General features: G+C 46.1%; 2 protein-coding genes across 2 annotated transcripts in view; one reads left to right on the top strand and one right to left on the bottom strand.

Moving 5' to 3' along the window:
- DCX (doublecortin) overlaps positions 1–22,706 on the top strand; it is a 197,497-nt gene that overhangs the window by 45,689 nt on the left and 129,102 nt on the right. The window lies entirely within an intron of this gene.
- Positions 12,433–12,705, bottom strand: SERTM2 (serine rich and transmembrane domain containing 2). The gene has a single exon (XM_038747778.1). It carries the CDS (start codon positions 12,703–12,705, stop codon positions 12,433–12,435), a length of 273 nt encoding a protein of 90 aa, XP_038603706.1.

Consider the following 22,706-nt stretch of genomic DNA (forward strand, 5'->3'; position numbering starts at 1 on the left):
GTCCCTACCCAAAAACGGGCTCACAGTCTAGAAGAACCAGTACTTACTAAGGATGATAATGATGGAGTTCTTGTGTGCCGAGCACGGGGATGGACACACCACAATCAGATCAGTCAGTTAATCATCATCAATCGTATTTATTGAGCGCTTACTGTGTGCAGAGCACTGTACTAAGCTCTCGGGAGAATACAACGCAACAGGGTTGGTAGACACGTTCCCTGCCCGCAGCGAGTTTACAGTCTAGATCGGACACAGTCCCTGTTCCGTGTGGCACTCACAGTCTAACTGGGAGAGAGAATGAATCCCCATTTTACAGCTGAGAAAACGGAAACACAGAGAAGTTAAAGGGATTGCCTGGGGTCAAATGGTGGTGCAGGATTAGAACCCAGGTCCCCCGACTCCCAGCCTTGTTGCTTCTCGTTATCTCCAGTCATCCCCAGAGCCACTGTTGGAGACTGAGGCCTGGGCTGATTGGAACATTGATTAGTCTGGTGAAGGAATAATATCATTAATAGTCTTACGTTCTTGCTCATTATAAATGCTGAGGACTTCAAGAGGTGGATTTTCTTGCCCCATTATCAAGATATAGAGAAGCAGCATGGCTCGGTGGAAAGAGCCTGGGCTTGGGAGCCAGAGGTCATGGGTTCGAATCCCAGCTCTGCCACTTGTCAGCTGTGTGACTTCGGGCAAGTCACTTCACTTCTCTGGGCCTCAATTCCTTCATCTGTAAAATAGGGCTGAAGTCTGTGAGCCCCACATGGGACAGCCTGATCACCTTGTATCCCCCTCTGCGCTTAGGACAGTGCTTTGCACATAGTAAGCGCTTAACAAATGCCACCATTATTATTATATATGCCCAGGTTTCATTCTTCTATCTCTTTTTTTATGGTGTGTATTCATTCATTCAGTCATTTACGCACTTACTATGTGCCAGGTACTGTATTAAGCGCTAGGGTAGATACAAGTTAATCAGGTTGGACACTGTCCATGATGGGGTTCAAAGTCTTAATCCCCATTTTGCAGATGAGGGAACTGAGGCACAGCAAAGTTAAGTGATTTACCCAGCATGACACCGCAGGAAAGTGGCGGAGGCAGGATTAGAACCCAGGTCCTCGGACTCCCAGGCCCCAGTGCTCTTTCCACTAGGCCATGCTGCCTCCTTGGCATATTGGTCATGATCCTGTTGAAGAGACATGTCTAGAGATGTCCCCTAGTAGGGAATTCTGTGTGAAAATTGGAATTCCTTATGTGGCTTGAGGGATACATAGGCTTGACGCAAAGCGGAATTGGAAAAAAAAACTAGATTCGATATCAGAAACTTCCCCAGACCTTGGAGATTTTTCAGGAGCTTCATAATAATAATAATAATAGTTATAATGATAGTGGTATTTGTTAAGCGCTTACTATGTGCCAGGCACTGTTCTAAGCACTGGGGGAGATGCAAGGAAATCAGTTTGGACACAGGCCCTGTCCCACAGTAGGGCTCACAGTCTTAATCCCCATTTTGCGGATGAGGTAACTGATGCACATCAAAGTAAAGGGATTTCCCCAAGGTCACACAGCAGACGACTGTACTTCTTGCTGCCCGGATCATCTTTGTGCAGAAACGCTCTGGGCATGTTACTCCCCTCCTCAAAAATCTCCAGTGGCTACCAATCAATCTGCGCATCAGGCAGAAACTCCTCACCCTGGGCTTCAAGGCTGTCCATCCATCCCCTCGCCCCCTCCTACCTCCCCTCCCTTCTGTCCTTCTCCAGCCCAGCCCGCACCCTCCGCTCCTCCGCCACTAATCTCTCCTCACCGTACCTCGTTCTCGCCTGTCCCGCCATCGACCCCCGGCCCACATCATCCCCCGGGCCTGGAATGCCCTCCCTCTGCCCCTCCGCCAAGCTAGCTCTCTTCCTCCCTTCAAGGCCCTACTGAGAGCTCACCTCCTCCAGGTGGCCTTCCCAGACTGAGCCTCCTCCTTCCTCTCCCCCTCCCCATCCCCGTCCTACCTCCTTCCCCTCCCCACAGCACCTGTTTGTACAGATTTATTACTCTATTTATTTTACTTGTACATATTTATATATTCTATTTATTTTATTTTGTTACTATGTTCTGTTGTCTGTCTCCCCCTTCTAGACTGTGAGCCCGCTGTTGGGTAGGGACCGTCTCTATATGTTGCCAACTTGTACTTCCCAAGCACTTAGTAGAGTGCTCTGCACACAGTCAGCGCTCAATAAATACGATTGAATGGATGAGCAGGCGGAGCTGGGTTTAAAACCTCCATGGCACGTTGCTTCTCTGTATAGCGAGAGATTTGACGTTCACTTCAAGACCCCAAGCAGTCGTCACACATCCTTTTTTAACAAAACCGAGTGGCTCTTGGGATTTTCACCAAACTGAGGTATCCCGCTCAGGAGGATATCCTGGAGCCAGTTGGAAATATTTAACATTTCTCAGCTCAAGTCTTCCCTCTCCACACTTTGCGCGGTACTTATTGTCAGCTTTAGTTAGCCTCCGCAGGCTCAACAGCCTTGTTTTGGGTTGAGACGTGAGTCGAATTCTAAATGAACTCGACTCCCCCTGAAAGAAAGGTTTGGATGCCCTTGCGTGGTGGAAAAGCAGGCTCCGGCTTTAACCGTTTCCCGTTTCTTTCCCATCCAAGCTATTTGTATGTAAGGGGCAGTGGGGAATGGGGAGAGGGAAGTTGGTTCCTGATATATGTCACCTCCTCCTCCGTCTTGCTCCCGAATTGAGGCCTGGTATCTGGCATCTCCTCCTCTGTCTTGGTCCCAAAATGAGGCCTCTAGTTGCCTCATTTTGCCTCATTTCCATAGCAACAGCCTGCAGTCATGTAAATTCACAATAGGGGATTATGCTTTCGCTGCTGAAGGATAGGGTCGATGGGAAAGCTGAACAGAACAGGAAAAGTCGCTCAACCGCAGACCTATACTGACACCAGAAACCCCACATCCTCGTTTGCAAGGAGAGAGCGCATGCCTCGCTTCTGTTTCCATCAGACACAATCCCTGTTCCATCCCCCTGACTTCACTACTGGGCCCTGTAGAGGAACAAACCCTCTGCTTGCCTCTGAGGTGTTTGCATTCGAATGGGGACGGCAGAATCGAGGGCATCTCGATCAGCGCTTAGTACAGTGCAAGCGCTTAGTACAGTGCTCTGCACACAGCAAGCGCTCAATAAATACGATTGATGCTGATGATGATCTTGCACTTGGATTTGTGGCCTTTGGGCATTTGAGATTCGCCCCAACCCCACAGCACTCATCTACACATCTTTAAATTACATATTATAACTTATTTCTACAGAAGCATTCGGGACATGTCATGTCACCCCTCAGGAAACTCCAGTGATTGCCCATCCGCCTCAAAAGAACCGAACCCGGACATTTCAGAAGTAGAGGGGCCTTCCTTAGAAGTTAGCTGCAATTAGCCAGTTCAAGGAGAATTCAGTCCACCCACTGAAGGGCAGGAATGCAAAAATGTGCAGCCTATTTCATTCACAAAAATGATACATATATATATATGTGTGTATTTATTTATTTATTTATTACTCTATTTATTTTACTTGTACATATCTATTTTATTTTATTTTGTTAGTATGTTTGGTTTTGTCTCCCCCTTTTAGACTGTGAGCCCACTGTTGGGTAGGGACTGTCTCTAGATGTTGCCAATTTGTACTTCCCAAGCGCTTAGTACAGTGCTGTGCACACAGTAAGCGCTCAATAAATACGATTGATGATGATGATGATGATGATCCACCTCCATATCAGGCGGAAGCTGCTCACTATTGAAGCAGCGTGGCTCAGTGGGAAGAGCCCGGGCTTTGGAGTCAGAGGTCAGGGGCTCAAATCCCGGCTCCGCCAATTGTCAGCTGTGTGACTTTGGGCAAGTCACTTCACTTCTCTGGGCCTCTGTTCCCTCATCTGTAAAATGGGGATTAAGACTGTGAGCCCCACGTGGAACAACCTGATCACCTTGTATCCCCCCGGCGCTTAGAGCAGTGCTTTGCACATAGTAAACGCTTAACAAATACCATCATTATTATTATTATTATTATTATTATTATTATTTTTATCATTATTATTATTATTGGCTTTGGAGCACTGAATCACCTTGCCCCCTCCTGCCTCACCTCGCTACTCTCCTAGTACAATCCAGCCCTCACACTTCGCTCCTCTAATGCTGACCTTCTCACTGTGCCTCCATCTCGCCTATCCCGCTGCCGACCCCTTTCCCACATCCTGCTGTATATATGCATATATGTTTGTACATATTTATTACTCTATTTATTTTACTTGTACCTATCTATTCTATTTATTTTATTTTGTTAATATGTTTGGTTTTGTTCTCTGTCTCCCCCTTCTAGACTGTGAGCCCACTGTTGGGTAGGGACCGTCTCTATATGTTGCCAACTTGTACTTCCCAAGTGCTTAGTACAGTGCTCTGCACACAGTAAGCGCTCAATAAATACGATTGATTGATCGATCGATCCTGCCTCTGGCCCGGAACACTCTCCCTCCTCAAATCTGACAGTGACTCTCCGCCCCATTCAAAGGTATCAGCTCTATCCCAGATTGCTACATGCCAGCCCGGGCTATCCTTTACGTTCACGTGGAATCACTTCCAGCTTGGGGATGGGCTGGGTGTGGAGTTATTTTGCCAACTTGTACTTCCCAAGTGCTTAGTACAGTGCTCTGCACACAGTAAGCACTCAATAAATATGATTGATTATTTTATTTTTTTTTAAGTTGTATTTGTTAAGAGCTTTCTATGTGCCAGGTAATGTACCAAGCACTTGGGTAGATAGAAAATAATCAGGTTGGACACAGTCCACGTTCCACATGGGGCTCAAAGTCTTAATCTCCATTTTACGGATGAGGAAACTGAAACACAGAGAAGCGACTTGCCCAAGAGGCGGAGCCAGGATTAGAACTCAGGTCCTCTGACTCTCAAGCCCGTGCTCTGTCTAGTAGAGAAGCAGCGTGGCTCAGTGGAAAGAGCCTGGGCTTGGGAGTCAGAGGTCATGGGTTCTAATCCCAGCTCCACCACGTGTCTGCTGTGTGACCTTGGGCAAGTCACTTAACTTCTCTGAGCCTCAGTTACCTCATCTGTAAAATGGGGATTAAGACGGTGAGCCCCATGTGGGCAAGCTTATCACCTTGTATCCCCCCCAGCGCTTAGAACAGTGCTTTGCACATAGTAAGCACTTAAGAAATGCCATCATTACCAGCGCTTAGAACAGTGCTTTGCACATAGTAAGCTCTTAATAAATACCATTATTATTATTGTTATTATTATTGTTACTAGGCCACACTTGCTTCTCACTGATGTCATAGATAATGGCTCATGAAGGCAGGATCTAGATACTTTTTCCTTCAGGGGAGAAGAAGTTGACAGGGACAGTATTTTCTCAGTCAAGACAGTGGGTGGGATCAGTTGCCCCGGATATTCCTTGCTCCATGGTTGCTCTTGCTGTTTTTCTGCTCCGGTCTGTGTAGCGATGCAGAGGGCGACCCTTATATTTGGATGCCGTCGTTCTTTGTTGTATTTTTCCCTTTCCCCTTGAGTTTTGCAAGGAAACATTAGAGACACTTCCCACCCACACTAAGCCCCTCAGAGCTCCTCCAGTCCGGTTTTACCGCGTTCACGATGCCGGGCCACGAGATCGCCAATGTTGGCGTGAACGACGTGAGCCCTCACGACCCTCTAGCAACCCTGAATATCAGTTCTATTTTTACCCAGGAGGGAGGAGTTCTAGTCCCTGGGGGCCACTGCGATAGTGTTACAAACAACCCCACTTGAAATCATCCCCGAATCACCTCTGAATATTACAGCCCTGAACAGGCCGCTGATAACCCCGCGCTGTGTCTAGCTCTGTTGAATTACAGTTGCAGATTCTGTCTCGGTGGACAGTATTCTTATCAGCTGAACAAGTACTGTGATAGTATGCTGAGCCCCTTGGGGGACCAGGCTGCTCTCCAGGCGGCTATGAAGGGTGAGCATGTTGATGTTTCTGTCCCCAGGCCTGTTATCTCGAGATAGTAGAGACCGCCAGGACAGGAGCCCACAGCACAAAAAAAAGCAGTTCAAAATTTTGCCGGTTTGAAAGTGGGAAGAAAAGAAAAACCAGGAAAGTAGACTAAGGAATAAAGAAGCTGTTTGAAACCCAGTGAGTCAGTATATATTTCACAATTTACTGGGACCAAAAGCCCAAAGGAGCAGAGATCCCTTCCATGCCTTCTGCTGTCACCAACCGGGTGCCAGGGCGGGTAGAATAATAATAATAATAATAATGACGGCATTTATTAAGCGCTTACTATGTGCAAAGCACTGTTCTAAGTGCTGGGAAGCTTACAAGGTGATCAAGTTGTCCCCTGGGGGCTCACAGTCTTAATCCCCATTTTACAGATGAGGGAACTGAGGCCCAGAGAAGTGAAGTGACTTGCCCCAAGTCACACAGCTGACGATTGGCAGAGCCGGGATTTGAACCCATGACCTCTGACTCCAAAGCCCGGGCTCTTTCCACTGAGCCACGCTGCTTCTCTAAGTAGAAGTCCCCGGGTGTGTTAACCAGGGTCCAGTCCTCCTAACAGGGAATGCTTCTGTTCACTCGAGAACACCTCTTTTAAGACAAGATCATCTGAAAGAGCCAATTCTACTCCATCCCCACACCCTTCCCTTAACTTACAAAAAAAAAATTCAGAATCTAAGGGAAAGGCAGAAACGGGATGAGGCAGGGAATGGGTCTGTTTATTGTTTTATTGTACTCTCCCAAGTGCTTAGTACAGTGCTCTGCGCACAGTAAGCACTCAGTAAATACGATTGAATGAATAAAAGAAACATAGTCAGCTGAAGCTCTTTGGAGCCTCACCAAGCAAGGGCAGGTGGGTAACAAAGTTGCGAGTTCAATCCTGGAGATGTTGTGAGGTGGCATGCAGGCTGGCAGATATGGCCAGTAAACTTTGCGTTCAATCGGGCGTTTATCTTTATTTTAAGAGCCAGCACTGGGTGGCTACCAAATGGAGATGAATTGACACCGTGGCCTTTGTAACTGTGGTGTCGATGCTTTGGATCAGTTCATTCAATCATTCAATCCTATTTATTGAGCGCTTACTGTGTGCAGAGCCCTGTACTAAGCTCTTGGTGAATTGAAACGGAGCCAGCCGGCAGCCTCAACCCTCTATCTCCCATACTGTTTGTCAACAGACTATATATTGCAATGGGAATGCGATTTCTTTTAATTTTCTAGAGACTGAAACGTTATTTACAGTAAGTTTGTGACGCTCAAAATCGGTCTCCTTTGCAGGAGATAAAATGTCTCGAATCATTAAGATCCAAGAGCAGCTTGAGTGAACCTCCGTTTCTGTTTTTACTGGCTCATGCGGGTTTTCGTGTTGCTAATTTCAGATAACCTGTGGTGCTGGGGGACGGGTGCTCTGTGTGTGTGTGTGTTTCTTTTTTGGCTGATGCTCAGTGAAAGTCGGTATCCCCCGGGGCTGGTTGTGATGAAAGAGGGTAGTTGTTTTCCAGACGAGCAATCTCCTAATAAATTAGGAATCCTGATCCAAGCCAGGGATGAAGAAACAGGTCTGCTCCCTTGAGGCCGTGATCCTTAGCGGGTACTTTCCAAAGGGTCATGAAAAGGGGAGTTAGCAAGTCTTAGTGGGGCGAGAGAAACATTTCACTAGCGCACTATCCCAAGTGATGGACACAGTACTCAGCCCTCATTAGGTGCTCAATAAAGATGATTGAGGGTGGAGCGGTGAGGGTAACAGAAGGAAAACAGAAGGAAAAAGTATCATAAACAGAAGTTTCCCTTGTCCTACTCCAAGGCCACTGGGAGCCAGTTAACCAGTAAGATGGTCAGTCAATCAATCAATCAATCAATCGTATTTATTGAGCACTTACTATGTGCAGAGCACTGTACTAAGCGCTTGGGAAGTACAAATTGGCAACACATAGAGACAGTCCCTACCCAACAGTGGGCTCACAGTCTAAAAGGGGGAGCCAGAGAACAGAACCAAACATACCAACAAAATAAAATAAATAGGATAGAAATGTACAAGTAAAATAAATAAATTTTAAATAAATGGTCAGTTCACTGTCACTACAGGTGATGGAAAGATGCTCCTTCTAGCCGTGGTTGAGGCGGTGAGGCTCCGTGAGCCCACCCCGTAGCCAGGTGGCCCATTTGAAGAGCCCAAGGATCTCACGGGTTGCCAGGGTCTGATTGAACCTCAGAACCACACATCAGATTGAAGATGTGTGGTTTGCTAGGCAGTCCACAGCTGCTAAGAATAACCAGGCTACCTTCATTTTTCTAGCTCTTGCTTTGTTTTCCTGTGGAGCGTTTGGAATAATAATAACGATGGTGTTTGTTAAGCAGTTACTGTGAAATAATAATAATTATGGTGCTAAGCAGTTACTGTGAAATAATAATAATTATGGTGCTAAGCAGTTAGTGTGTGCCAGGCACTGTACCAAGTCCTGGGATTAGCAAATGAGAGTGGAAACAGTCCCTGTCCCACGGGAGGCTCACAGTCGCAGTCCCCATTTTACAGGTGAGGTAACGGTGGCACAGAGAAGTGAAATGACTTGCCCAAGGTCACACAGCAGACAAGTGGGGGAACCGGGATTAGGACACCTGACTCTCTCACTCCCAATCCTCTGATCTATCCACTACACCATGATGCTCCTCTACTGCACCTCCCCAGCGCTTAGAACAGTGCTTTGCACATAGTAAGTGCTTAATAAATGCTATCGCTATTATTATTATTATTATTATTATTATTATTATTACCAGGGCTTCCTGCCAGGAGAAAAAATTTCACTTTCTCCTAGACTTTTAGAGCGTTCAGAGCCGCCTCGCTAGGCTTTGATATCCAGGTGACTTTTGGACGCTGAGGCTCTTAAGTACCATCATAATGATCATTATTATTGTTCATCATCAATCGTATTTATTGAGCACTTACTGTGTGCAGAGCACTGTACTAAGCGCTTGGGAAGTACAAATTGTTCAGCGCTTACTATGTACCAGGCACTTTTCTAAGCACTGGGGTAGCTACAAGGTAATTGGGTCGGACACAGTCCCTGTCCCCCATGGGGCTCACACTCTTAACCCCCGTTTTACAGATGTGATAACTGAGGCCCAGAGAAGTTAAGTGACTTGCTCACGGTTACACAGCAGGCAGGTGGCAGAGCCCTGGTCCTTCTGACTCCAAGGCCTGTGCTCTATCCACTGAGCCATACTGCTGCTTCTCTTGCTAATTGCTGGGGGCAGGGGCTGTCTTTCCCTCAGCTTCTTCCAAGTTCTTACTCTGATCGTTTGCAACAGGGTCCCTCCCCAGGCTCCAATCAATCAATCAATCGTATTTATTGAGCGCTTACTGTGTGCAGAGCACTGTACTAAGTGCTTGGGAAGTCCAAGTTGGCAACATATAGAGACAGTCCCTACCCAACAGTGGGCTCACAGTCTAAAAGGGGGAGACAGAGAACAAAACCAAACATACTAACAAAATAAATAGAATAGATATGTACAATTAAAATAAATAATTTTAATTATTTATTTTATCCACCATGCCAGGGCACCGTTCTCTCTCCCTCAGACAGGTTTTGGGGTCACTGCCTCCCATCACCCAACTGTGGCCCTCCTCAACCAGAGGGACATAGTGAGTGTGGACGGAGAACATTGTCCAAAGTGCTTGGGAGAGCCCAGTACAACGGAGGTGGTAGACACAATCCCTGCCCATAAGGAGCTTATGGTCAATAGGAAGCAGCATGGCTTAAAGGAGAGTGGGAGTCAGGAGGTTATGGGTTCTAATCCCGGCTTTGCCACATGTCTGCTGTGTGACCTTGGGCTAGTCACTTCACTTCTCTGGGCCTCGGTTACCTCTTCTGGAAAATGGGGGTTAAGAGTGTAAGCGCTATGTGAGACAGGCACTGTGTCCAACCTAACTTGAATCTACCCCTGTGCTTAGAAAAGTGCTTGTCATACAGTAAGCAATTAAGTACCATTATTATTATTATTTTGTCATATAGTAAGCAATTAACAAGTACCATTATTATTATTATTGGGGGAGAGAGAGGTAGGAGAAGCAGCGTTGCTTAGTGGCTTGGGAGTCAGAGGTCGTGGGCTCTAATCACGGCTCTGCCACTTGTCAGCTGTGTGAACTTGGGCAATCACCTCACTTCTCTGTGCCTCAGTTCCCTCATCTGTAAAACGGGGATGAAGATTGTGAGCCCCACGTGGAACAACCTGATTACGTTGTATCTCCCCCAGTGCTTAGAACAGTGCTTGGCCAATAGTAAGCGCTTAACAAATACCAACATTATTATTATTAGACTTTTAGACTGTGAGCCCACCGTTGGGTAGGAACGGTCTGTATATGTTGCCAACTTGTACTTCCCAAGCACTTAGTACAGTGCTCTGCACACAGTAAGCGTTCAATAAATACGATTGATTGATTATTTTTGTGTGAAAAGAGATCACCAATGGGCCCCATGCCTGCTTGAGATTATCTCTTGTTTGGATTATCCAGGCCATACTTTTCATTAACCCAGACACTTTAGTGCCCATAAATCCATATGGGTCTGATGGAGCTGACTGGAAGGGCAAAGACTGTAGATTGGAAACTCATGGGCCGGGAATGTGTCTGTTTATTGGTCTGTTGTACTCTCCCAAACAGTACTGTGCTCTGCCCACAATAAGCAATAAATAAAAATAACTAACTGAATGACAAAGGAGTCTCCCATCTAGACTGTATGGGCAGGGAATCTGCTAATTCTCATCTGTCTCAAGCACTTAATAAAGGCTCTGCACATAGTAAGCGCTCAATAAATACCATTGATCGATTGATTGCCTGGGTGCCTAACAAGCAAATATAAGGAAAGACAGCACTCTTCCCTCCTGGAAAACCACGAGTATGAGGAGGAAGTTCAATACCCCGGCTCATGGAGCACAGAGCAGCCGTTACTGACTAGCCCTTAGATTTAGGGAAGAACAGTCACGGTGGGCTGACAGCTGCACAGAGTCAGGAGTGCCACTAATTTTAACTCAACCCGTGGGGATTTTGTGCTTCCCAGCCCCTTGGAGAAGGGAGCGTTGTTAAATGCTTGAGTATAAATGGGGAGAGCCCTTGGGAGCTTCGACACCAAGCTGACTATAAATTAGGCTAAATAAGGCCAACCCAAAGCAGCTCACCCAGAGATGGGCAGAGGCCTAGCAGAGGGAGGTTTGGACCACTGGTTTGCCACTTTGGCCATTCTCCAAACTGGTCAGTGGAAGCAACCTGGGAGATTTAGTGGACTCTTTTCAGAACTGAGGAGATGGATCCTGTTTATAGTAGGCAGTGAACCGACAGGATTAGGCAGTCTAAGATGACTGTTTTAATGAACATTGTGGAAAAAAATGGGTGTTCAGCTCTCTTGGGCAGCATGAAATGTGAAGCCAAAAATCCAGGTCTCTGTTTTGGAGCATCTATGTGGAGCGCTTGGCTGTTTCAAACAGCTGAACTGCTTCCTTTATGGTATTAGAAGAGGAGGGAAAAATTGTTAAAGAATCCTTTGTGGATGGTAGAGGGGAGGAGATTTGATGGGCTGGGAGAGAAAATAAGCCATTCAAGGAGCTGATTTTTCAGTGAGTGCTTCATCTTTCTGACTTTTTTTTCCCCAACACACCTCCTCTCTGCGTGCATTTTTCCCTTGGAATGAGATGACGATAGATGTTGCCGCCTGGGTGCCCTTGACCTTTGAACTCGGTTTTTCTCTTGCTTTTGGTGGCTGTCTTCTTTCCGGGCATTTGGGATGCCACAACTGCCGTCATCAACGTTTTTCAGAGTCCAGCGGTAGTAATAACAGAGACATAAAGTACACATTTCTCTCTTCTCCGGAAGCTGCCTTCTGCACACTTACCTGGAGTTCAAAAAGCACCTCTTTGTGCGCTAGGGCAAGGCAGGTGGTTCAAGAGGAGCCTCTTGTTCCTCTTTTGTGCAAAAGTCGCAAGCTTCTCTCATTAACCTGATGGAGCTGGCTTCTTGCCGGCAGAGGTGTTTCTCAAATAAACAGCTAATTAAAGGCTTAAGATCTAATCCTTTCCTTTGGTTCGCCTCAGCCCCTGAATGGGCCATGTGATTAATGCCCTCCTTTGTACTCTGGGCTACCCCGGTCTCCTGCCAACCACATGTAGATAACTGTGGTCTGAAGCCTTGATGTCCCTGGTCCCAGGGAAACCCGGCCTCCCAACCAGCTGCCAATTCCCGGCTTCTTGGCTAGGGAAGAAGGAGGGCCTGAACCCCAGCAGAAGTCCCACCAGCCGTATCGGTTCATGTGGAAAGATGAACAGTGACGAAAAGTCCCCATCCAGAATCAACTGATGGACTCCTCGCATCGGAGATGACCAGCAGCGTGGCAGATGGCCCTCGGCTCAACTCTAAGGGGTGGGGATCCCTCTTTGCATCTCGACATTGGTGAACTGGGGGACGTTCTCCGTGCTCTCGGTCGTCATGGGGGAGATGACGTGCTTGAGGCGGAGCAGCATGGTGAAGAGCAGGATGAGGAGGATGGCCAGGAGGCTCAGGAACAAGCCCATGTACACGTACATGTTAGCATACTTATCCGAGGCAGCGTCCGCTTCGGCCGCCCGCGTGGGGAAATGGGCCCGGCCCGTGAGGTTTCCATGGTACCTAAAATACACCTCGGTCATCCCTCCAGGCTAACAAGGAGGCCTGTTGGCTTCTTCCCTGGTTTTCCCCGGACGTCCCGCTGCCCTCATTCGAGGCGTGATATAAGAAACTCCAAAGCCACCGGCTCATCTTCTTCGGAAAGCGGTCCGTAGGTCGAATCAGCGAAAGCAGTGCTGAAGAAATAGTCGGGATCTGGATAGGCATCTGAAAAGCATGGCGATAGCTTGGAACCCGGAGAACTCTCCTGTCTCCTTTCCAAATTGACCATCTTCCAAGAAGGAACCCAAGGAAGCCGCTTCTTAATTAAAGCGGTAATAATAACAGCAGTTAGATTGTAGGCTCTTGAGGGGGGGGACTGACCTCTCACATCTCTGGCTGGTGTCCAAGCACTTAGTACAGTGCTCTGCACACAGTAAACGTTCAGTGCTGCTAGTGATGACAACGTCAGTTAATGTAATTTTTCATGGTGCCCCATATTTGAGTCCCATTTTCTTTCCGTCAAAATACGTGAAGTACCTGGGGACCCAGGACACATTTAGGATGCAAATCTTGATTCAACTAAGACTTTCTCACTGAGTCTTCAAGAAGGAGGTTATGCCAGTTGACGCGGGAGAGGACATTTCGTCTGGAGGTTATGTTTCCTTTTTGAGGTCATAGGACGGCCCTCGCGCTCCAACTTCCTTTAGAAAGTGCTCTCGTCAAATCTGATTACTTTCGGAGGCCAGTGATTCCTGGGAAGAGGCCACCACTACTCAACTGCCGAAAGTTTGGCCATCCAGAGTTCATCCAAAGCTTTGCCTTCCTGAAAGCAAAAAACCAAAATCACGGAGTCCGTTATTGAAAAGCAATCCTGAAATAATTGTCAGAGGTTACTCGACTAGGAAGTTTGAAAGGGGCTGAGTATGTTACTAAGGGAAACTTAACTTTTTTAAATGGTATTTATTAAGCGCTTACTATGTGCCAGGCACTGTACTAAGTTCTGGGGTAGATTCAAGCTAATCAGGTTACTGGAGTCCATCCAAACCTTTGCCTTCCTGAAAGCAAAAACCAAAATCACAGAGTCCGTTATTGAAAAGCAATCCTGAAATAATTGTCAGAGGTTACTCGACTAGGAAGTTTGAAAGGGGCTGAGTATGTTACTAAGGAAAACTTTACTTTGTTTAATGGTATTTATTAAGCGCTTACTATGTGCCAGGCACTGTACTAAGTTCTGGGGTAGATTCCAGCTAATCAGGTTACTGGAGTCCATCCAAAGCTTTGCCTTCCTGAAAGCAAAAACCAAAATCACGGAGTCCGTTATTGAAAAGCAATCCTGAAATAATTGTCAGAGGTTACTCGACTAGGAAGTTTGAAAGGGGCTGAGTATGTTACTAAGGAAAACTTAACTTTTTTTAATGGTATTTATTAAGCGTTTTCTATGTGCCAGGCACTGTACTAAGTTCTGGGGTAGATTCAAGCTAATCAGGTTACTGGAGTTCATCCAAAGCTTTGCCTTCCTGAAAGCAAAAACCAAAATCACGGAGTCCGTTATTGAAAAGCAATCCTGAAATAATTGTCAGAGGTTACTCGACTAGGAAGTTTGAAAGGGGCTGAGTATGTTACTAAGGAAAACTTAACTTTGTTTAACGGTATTTATTAAGCGCTTACTATGTGCCAGGCACTGTACTAAGTTCTGGGGTAGATTCCAGCTAATCAGGTTACTGGAGTCCATCCAAAGCTTTGCCTTTCTGAAAGCAAAAACCCAAATCACGGAGTCCGTTATTGAAAAGCAATCCTGAAATGATTGTCAGAGGTTACTCGACTAGGAAGTTTGAAAGGGGCTGAGTATGTTACTAAGGGAAACTTAACTTTTTTTAATGGTATTTATTAAGCGCTTACTATGTGCCAGGCACTGTACTAAGTTCTGGGGTAGATTCAAGCTAATCAGGTTACTGGAGTTCATCCAAAGCTTTGCCTTCCTGAAAGCAAAAACCAAAATCACGGAGTCCGTTATTGAAAAGCAATCCTGAAATGATTGTCAGAGGTTACTCGACTAGGAAGTTTGAAAGGGGCTGAGTATGTTACTAAGGGAAACTTAACTTTTTTTAATGGTATTTACTAAGCGCTTACTATGTGCCAGGCACTGTACTAAGTTCTGGGGTAGATTGGGGTCCGTGGGGACCGTGGGCTCACAATCTTAATCCCTATTTTACCGACGAGGTCACTGAGACCCAGAAAAGTGACTTGCCCAAGGTCACATAGGCAAGTGGTGGAACCGGTATCAGAACCCAGGTTCTCTCGCTCCCAGACCCAGACACTTAACTTCTTTGTCCCTTAATTCCCTCATCTGCAAAATGGGGGTCCCCACCTATCTCATCTCTCTGATCTTTCTACAACCTAATCCACATACTTCACTCCTCCAACACCAACTTGTCTCATCTTATGCTGTCGAGTCGTCTCCGACCCATAGCAACGCCATGGAGACGTCTCTCTCAGAACGACCCACCTCCACCTGCAGTCATTCTGGTAGTGTATCCATTGAGTTCTCTTGGTAAAAATCTGACACTCCTTTCGCGCAGTAAACTCAAGTCTCTGCCCTCAACTCTCTCCCATGCTGCCGTTGCCCAGCCCAGGTGAATTTTGACTCGTAGCAGATTGCCTTCCACTCACTAGCCACTGCCCAAGCTAGGAATTAAATGGATATGCCTCTGTTTGACTCTCCCTCCTGTAGTCGAGACTGGTAGGATACTGGAAACTGTCCAGGTGCGACCCTGAGAGGGGCAACACCAATTTACTATGTCAATCAATCAATCAATTGTATTTATTGAGCACTTACTGTGTGCAGAGCACTGTACTAAGCGCTTGGGAAGTACAAGTTAGTGCGGAAAGAGCACGGGCTTTGGAGTCAGAGGTCGTGGGTTCAAATTCCGGCCCTGCCACTTGTCAGCTGTGCGACTTTGGGCACAGCTTAATCTTGTCTGTCTCACTGTCGTCCCCTTGCCCACATCCTCTCTCTGGCCTGGACCTCCTTCCCCTTTCATATACAACAGGACACACTCTCCCACCTTCAAGGCCTTATTCAAATCATCATTCCTCCAAGAGGCCTTCTCCGATTAAGCCGTCTCCTTTTTTTTTGGCATTGATTAAACACTTCCTATGTGTTAAGCACTGCTCTGAGCACTGGTATAGATACAAGTTAATCAGGTGGGACACAGTTCCTATCCTACATGGGGCTCACAGTCAAGTAGAAGGGTGAACGGGTATTGACTCCCCATTTTACAATTGAGGAAACTGAGGCATAGCAAAGTTTAGTGACTTGCCCAAAGTCGCAGAGCTAGGATTATTAGAAGCTAGGTTTTCTGGCTCCCACCCCGTGACTTTATTCACTAGGCCATGCTGCTTTTCCCCTACTCCCTCTCTTTTCTGCATCACCTCTGCACTTGGGTCGGTACCCTTTGAGCACTTGTTATTCACCCCATCATCAGCCTCACACCACTTATCTACATATCCATAATTTATTTTACTGTCTGTCTCCCCTAAATTGTAAATTTCTTGTGGGCAGGGATCTTGCCTACCAACTCTGCTATATTCTCCTCAGACTGTGAGCTCGTCTTCTAGACTGTGAGCCCATTGTTGGGTAGGGACCGTCTCTATATGTTGCCAACTTGTACTTCCCAAGCGCTTACTACAGTGCTCTGAACACAGTAAGCGCTCAATAAATGCGATTGATTGACTGTGAGCCCATTGTTGGGCAGGGACCATCTCTATATGTTGCCAACTTGTACTTCCCAAGCACTTAGTACAGTGCTCTGCACACAGTGAGCGCTCAATAAATACTATTGAATGAATGAGTGAAGTGCCTGGTACAGCTCTCTGCACATTATAAGAACTCAATAAATACCATTGATTCGAGAGAGGAATTTAACTTTCAATCTCCAGATCCCAGAATATTATCTTTTCAAGCACATCTCGGTAATGTAATTGTCTTTCTACCCGGTCCTGTCGGTTTTTGATTTTAGTAAAATTGGGGGTAAAGGTTCTTTTTAAATTGTAATTCTGCCCCTCTTCCGTCAGACTCAAAAGGAATATATGTATATATGTTTGTACATATTTATTACTCTATTTATTTTACTTGTACATATCTATTCTATTTTATTTTGTTAGTATGTTGGGTTTTGTTCTCTGTCTCCCCCTTTTAGACTGTGAGCCCACTGTTGGGTAGGGACCGTCTCTATATGTTGCCAACTTGTACTTCCCAAGCACTTAGTACAGTGCTCTGCACACAGTAAGCGCTCAATAAGTACGATTGATTGATTGATTGAAGTCAACTTTGCAAGATTAGCCCCTGGTGCAACAGAAGAGAGAAGCTGGGGTCATTCTTAGGCAAATAGCCAGCATTATTTCCCATTAGAGACAGAGACAAGCTAACGTATTTTCAGGACATCAGTGTTGACAAAAGGGTTCCGGCCTGTGATCAGGCGTAATTACCATCACAGGCATCTGGGGATTTGAATTTATGTCTTTTCCGGTAAGAAGAACTCGGAATTGGTACAGGGCATCAGGCAAAACCGTGTCTGTGACGTGAGTGATTCAAGTCAGTTATTTCAGAACCCAACTGGGGAAACACACTTCACAGATTTCCCTCTGGAGATAATAATAATGATGGCATTTATTAAGCGCTTACTCTGTGCAAAGCACTGTTCTAAGCACTGGGGAGGTTACAAGGTGATCAGGTTGTCCCACGGGGGGCTCACAGTCTTAATCCCCGTTTTACAGATGAGGGAACTGAGGCCCAGAGAAGTGAAGTGACTTGCCCGAAGTCACACAGCCGACAATTGGCAGAGCCGGGATTTGAACCCATGAACTCTGACTCCAAAGCCCGGGCTCTTTCCACTGAGCCATGCTGGCTTTGGGCAACTGGCTAGTATCGTCATCGATCGTATTTATTGAGCGCTTACTGTGTGCAGAGCACTGTACTAAGTGCTTGGGAAGTACAAATCAGCAACATATAGAGACAGTCCCTACCCAACAGTGGGCTCACAGTCTAAAAGTGGGCTCACAGTCTAAAAGTCTAGTATGTGACTCGATCATAGGTAATAATAATAATAATAATTTTAGTACTTGTTAAGCACTTACTGTGTGCCAAGAACTGTTCTAAGCTCTGGGGTAGATGCAAGTCATTCAGATTGGACACAGTCCCTGTCCCACGTGGGGCTCACAGTCATAATCCCCATTGTACAGATGAGGTAGCTGAGGCCCAGAGAAGTGAAGTGACTTTCCCAAGGTCACACAGCAGACATGTGGCAGAGCCAGGAGCAGAACCCAGGCCCGCCCGGGCTCTATCTACTAGGCCATGGTGCTTCTCCTACTACAGTGCCAACAATACTTCCTACTTTCCAGATCTTAGTTAGGCCGAAGAGAGCTGGTATCTGTTTCATTCAGTCATATTCATTGAATACTTACTGTGTGCAAAGCACTGTACAAAGTGCTTCGGAGAGTCCAATATTCTATTTATTTTATTTTGTTAGTATGTTTGGTTTTGTTGTCTGTCTCCCCCTTCTAGACTGTGAGCCCACTGTTGGGTAGGGACTGTCTCTATATGTTGCCAGCTTGTACTTCCCAAGCCCTTAGTCCAGTGCTCTGCACACAGTAAGCGCTCAATAAATATGACTGATTGATTGATAACAGTAAGCATTCATTCATTCAATCGTATTTATTAAGTGCTTACTGTGTGCAGAGCACTATACTAAGCGCTTGGGAAATGCAAGTTGGCAACATACAGAGATGGTCCCTACCGAATAGTGGGTTCACAGTCTAGAAGGGGGAGACAGACAACAAAACAAAATGTGTTAACAAAATAAAATAAATAGAATAAATATGTACAAGTAAAATAAATCAATAAATAGAGTAAAATATGTACAAACATATATACAGGTGCTGTGGGGAAGGGAAGGAGGTAAGATGAGGGGGAGGGGGAGGAGGGGAGAGGAAGGAGAGAGCTCAGTGGAAAGAGCCCAGGCTTTGGAATCAGAGGTTATGGGTTCAAATCCTGGCTCCGCCACTTGTCATCTGTGTGACCTTGGGCAAGTCACTTCACTTCTCTGGGCCTCAGTTCCCTCATCTGTAAAATGGGGTTGAAGACTGTGAGCCCCACGTGGGACAACCTGATCACCTTATATCCCCCCAGTGCTTAGAACAGTGCTTTGCACATAGTAAGCGCTTAACAAATACTATTATTATTATTATTATTATTATTATTATTATTATTATTATTATTATTATTATTATTATTATTATTATTATTAGACATCCTGGGGAAGCAGCTCGGAGAAGTCGATAGAGCACAGGTCTGGGAGTTAGACTGTGAGCCCACTGTTAGGGAGGGACCGTCTCTATATGTTGCCAACTTGTACTTCCCAAGCGCTTAGTACAGTGCTCTGCACACAGTAAGCGCTCAATAAATACGATTGATGAGGATGATGAAGGTCATGGGTTCTAATCCCGGTTCTGCCACTTGACTGCTGTGCAGCCCTGGACAAGTCACTTCACTTCCCTGGGCCACAGTTTCCTCATCTGTAAAATGAGGAGTAAGGCTGTGAGCCCTGCGTGGACTCTGTCCAACCGGATTTGCTTGTATTTACCCCAGTGCTTAGTACAGTGCCTGGCACATAGTAAATAATAATAATAATAATAATAATAATAATGGCATTTATTAAGTGCTTACTACATGCAAAGCAAGTGCTTAACAAATGCCGTTATTATTATTATTGCTACTATTATTGGTTGTAGGGTGGGAGGCAAGCAGAGCAAACGGGGAGGTGTGTCTGTTTCCTCGTGACAGGTTCTGTGCTCTCACCACTTATGGTAGTAATAATTATGGTACTAATTAAGCGCTTACTATGTGCCAAGCACCATACTGAGTGGTGGGGAAGGTATAGGCCAATTAAGGTCAGGCACAGTCCCTGTCCCACATGGGGACAGCCTGTCAGCAGAAGTCAGTGGGGGGGAACTGTCCAGATGCCATTTCCATTTCCAGGGGGATTGGGAACAGCATATAAAGATAATAGTAATAATAATAGTGATAATATGTTGCCAACTTGGACTTCCCAAGTGCTTAGTACAGTGCTCTGCACACAGTAAGCACTCAATAAATATGATTGAATGAATGAATGAATGACTGTGAGCCCACTGTTGGGTAGGGACTGTCTCTATATGTTGCCAACTTGTACTTCCCAAGCGCTTAGTATAGGGCTCTGCACACAGTAAGCGCTCAATAAATACGATTGATTGATGAATGATAATGATAATAGTAATAATAATTGTGGCATATATTAAGCACTTAGGACTTCTAAGTCCTAAGACTGTCCCACATGGGGAGTCCCTGTCCCACAGTCTAAGTAGGGGAGAGAACAGGTATTTAATCCTCTTTTTCAGATGGGGAAACTGAGGCCCAGCAAAGCAGCATGGCCTACTGGATAGGAGCACGGGCCTGGGACTCAGAAAGTCCGAGTTCTAGTCCTGGCTCTGCCACTTGCCTGCTGTGCGACTGTGGGCTAGTTACTTCACGTCTCTGTATCTCAGTTACCTCATCTGTGGGAGAAGCAGCGCGGCTCAGTGGAAGGAGCCCGGGTTTTGGAGTCAGAGGTCGTGGGTTCAAATCCCGGCTCTGCCGATTGTCAGCTGTGTGACTTTGGGCAAGTCACTTCACTTCTCTGGGCCTCAGTTTCCCGTTCTGTAAAATGGGGATGAAGACTGTGAGCCCCCCGTGGGACAACCTGATCACCTTGTAACCTCCCCAGCGCTTGGAACAATGCTTTGCACATAGTAAGCGCTTAATAAATGCCATTATTATTATTATTATTAAAATGGGGATTAAGACTGTGAGCCCCACATGGAACAGGGACTGTGACCAACCCAGTTTGCTTGTATCCACCCCAGTGCTGAGTACAATGCCTGGAACATAGTAAGCGCTTAACGAGTACCATCGTTATCATTATTACTATTATTTCCCGTGGTCATAAATGCAGCCGGACAGCTAGCTGTTGATGATCTGTTTGCTTGAATAAAGTCTGAGCTCCAGAATCTGCTAATGGGAACCTCCTCCCTCTTCAAGCTCTCAACATACCCCACCTTGCCTCCCCTGGCTCAGTGGAAAGAGCACAGGCTTCGGAGCCAGAGGTCATGGGTTCGAATCCCAGCTCCACCACGTGTCTGCTGTGTGACCTTGGGCAAGTCGCTTAACTTCTCTGAGCCTCAGTTCCCTCATCTGTAAAATGGGGATGAAGACTGTGAGCCCCCCGTGGGACAAGCTGATCACCTTGTATCCTCCCCAGCGCTTAGAACAGTGCTTTGCACATAGTAAGCGCTTAACAAATGCCATTATTGTTATTATTATTATTATTATTATTATCGGGCTTTCACAGTTTGAAATTCAAAGAGGGATCTCCTCTGTGGGGTAAAGGGGTCAGGGGAGGGTGGGGGGCACTGACAGCAGCTCCTCCTAAGAACTTGAAGGTCAGACCGAGGAACCGTCAATACCCAGGGGGTCTGATTATTGATTCGGATTCTGCCCATTTTGGGGCCCCTTTGAAAGGGGTGCCAGAATCATTCAATCAATTGTATTTATTGAGCGCTTACTGTGTGCAGAGCACTGTCCCAAGCTCTTAGTCCACTGATTCTGCACACGGTAAGCTCTCGATAAATACTACTGATTGATTCATGGGGAAGGTCACCTCTCCGGATCTCTGAACCAGGCACGCTGAAACGTAGCACGGTCTTGTGGTTAGAGCATCAATCAATCAATCAATCGTATTTATTGAGCGCTTACTGTGTGCAGAGCACTGTACTAAGCGCTTGGGAAGTACAAGTTGGCAACATATAGAGACGGTTCCTACCCAACAACGGGCTCACAGTCTAGAAGGGGGAGACAGAGAAGAAAACCAAACATATTAACAAAATAAAATAAATAGAATAGATATGTACAAGTAAAATAAATAGAGTAATAAATATGTACAAACATATATACATATATACAGGTGCTGTGGGGAAGGGAAGGAGGTAAGGAGGGGGCTCAGTCTGGGAAGGCCTCCTGGAGGAGGCATGGGCCCAGGCATCAGAAGGACCTGCAGTCTAATCCCTACCTTGCCACATGTCTACTCCGTGACCTTGGGCAAGTCACTTAACTTCTCTGGGCCTCAGTTATCTTATCTGTAAAATGGGGATTAAGACTGTGAGCCCTACGTGGGACAGGGACTGTGTCCAACCTGATTACCTTGTACCTGCCCCAGCGTAGTACAGTGCCTGGCCCATAGTAAGCACTTAACAAATACCATAAAAGTAAAAAATGAATCTCTGGATCCAGGAAACTAGAGAGAAAGGAAACAACTAGGAGACATCACCTGGAATAACATCACTGACCCTTCTGTCGGGAAGCAAGTTGGAATCACCAACAGTTCATCTCCCCATCTCTAGACTTCGAGCTCGTTGTGGGCAGGGATTGTGTCTGATGTTATACTCTCCCAAGTGCTTAGTACAGTGCTTTGCACGCAGTGAGCACTCAATAAATACTATTGAATGAATGAATGTATGACCGAGAATCTGACGTATTTCCCCTCTTACAGAGTGCAATGAGCACCTGAGGTATTTAGCGCTCTTCCACCCAACTGTAGAGTTTGGGAGGGCAGTCATCATCATCATCAATCGTATTTATTTAGCGCTTACTATGTGCAGAGCACTGTACTAAGCGCTTGGGAAGTACAAATTGGCGAGACTTCTTCCTCACTGAAAATACCCACACACTCCTCCTGGAGCAGAAGGGAGAATTTGCTCCTTCTTTGAGGCAGGCTGAGCGATTCCTTTGGATCGGCTCAAGATCTTTATAGAGATAAGTTGAAGGGAGAGACAGTATTCCCCAAACGTTCTGTTTCTAGTGGATTTAGGCTTAGTAGACTGTGAGCCCACTGTTGGGTAGGGACTGTCTCTATATGTTGCCACCTTGTACTTCCCAAGCGCTTAGTACAGTGCTCTGCACACAGTAAGCGCT

Source organism: Tachyglossus aculeatus, chromosome 6, assembly GCF_015852505.1.
Source record: "Tachyglossus aculeatus isolate mTacAcu1 chromosome 6, mTacAcu1.pri, whole genome shotgun sequence".
Classification (NCBI taxonomy): domain Eukaryota; kingdom Metazoa; phylum Chordata; class Mammalia; order Monotremata; family Tachyglossidae; genus Tachyglossus; species Tachyglossus aculeatus.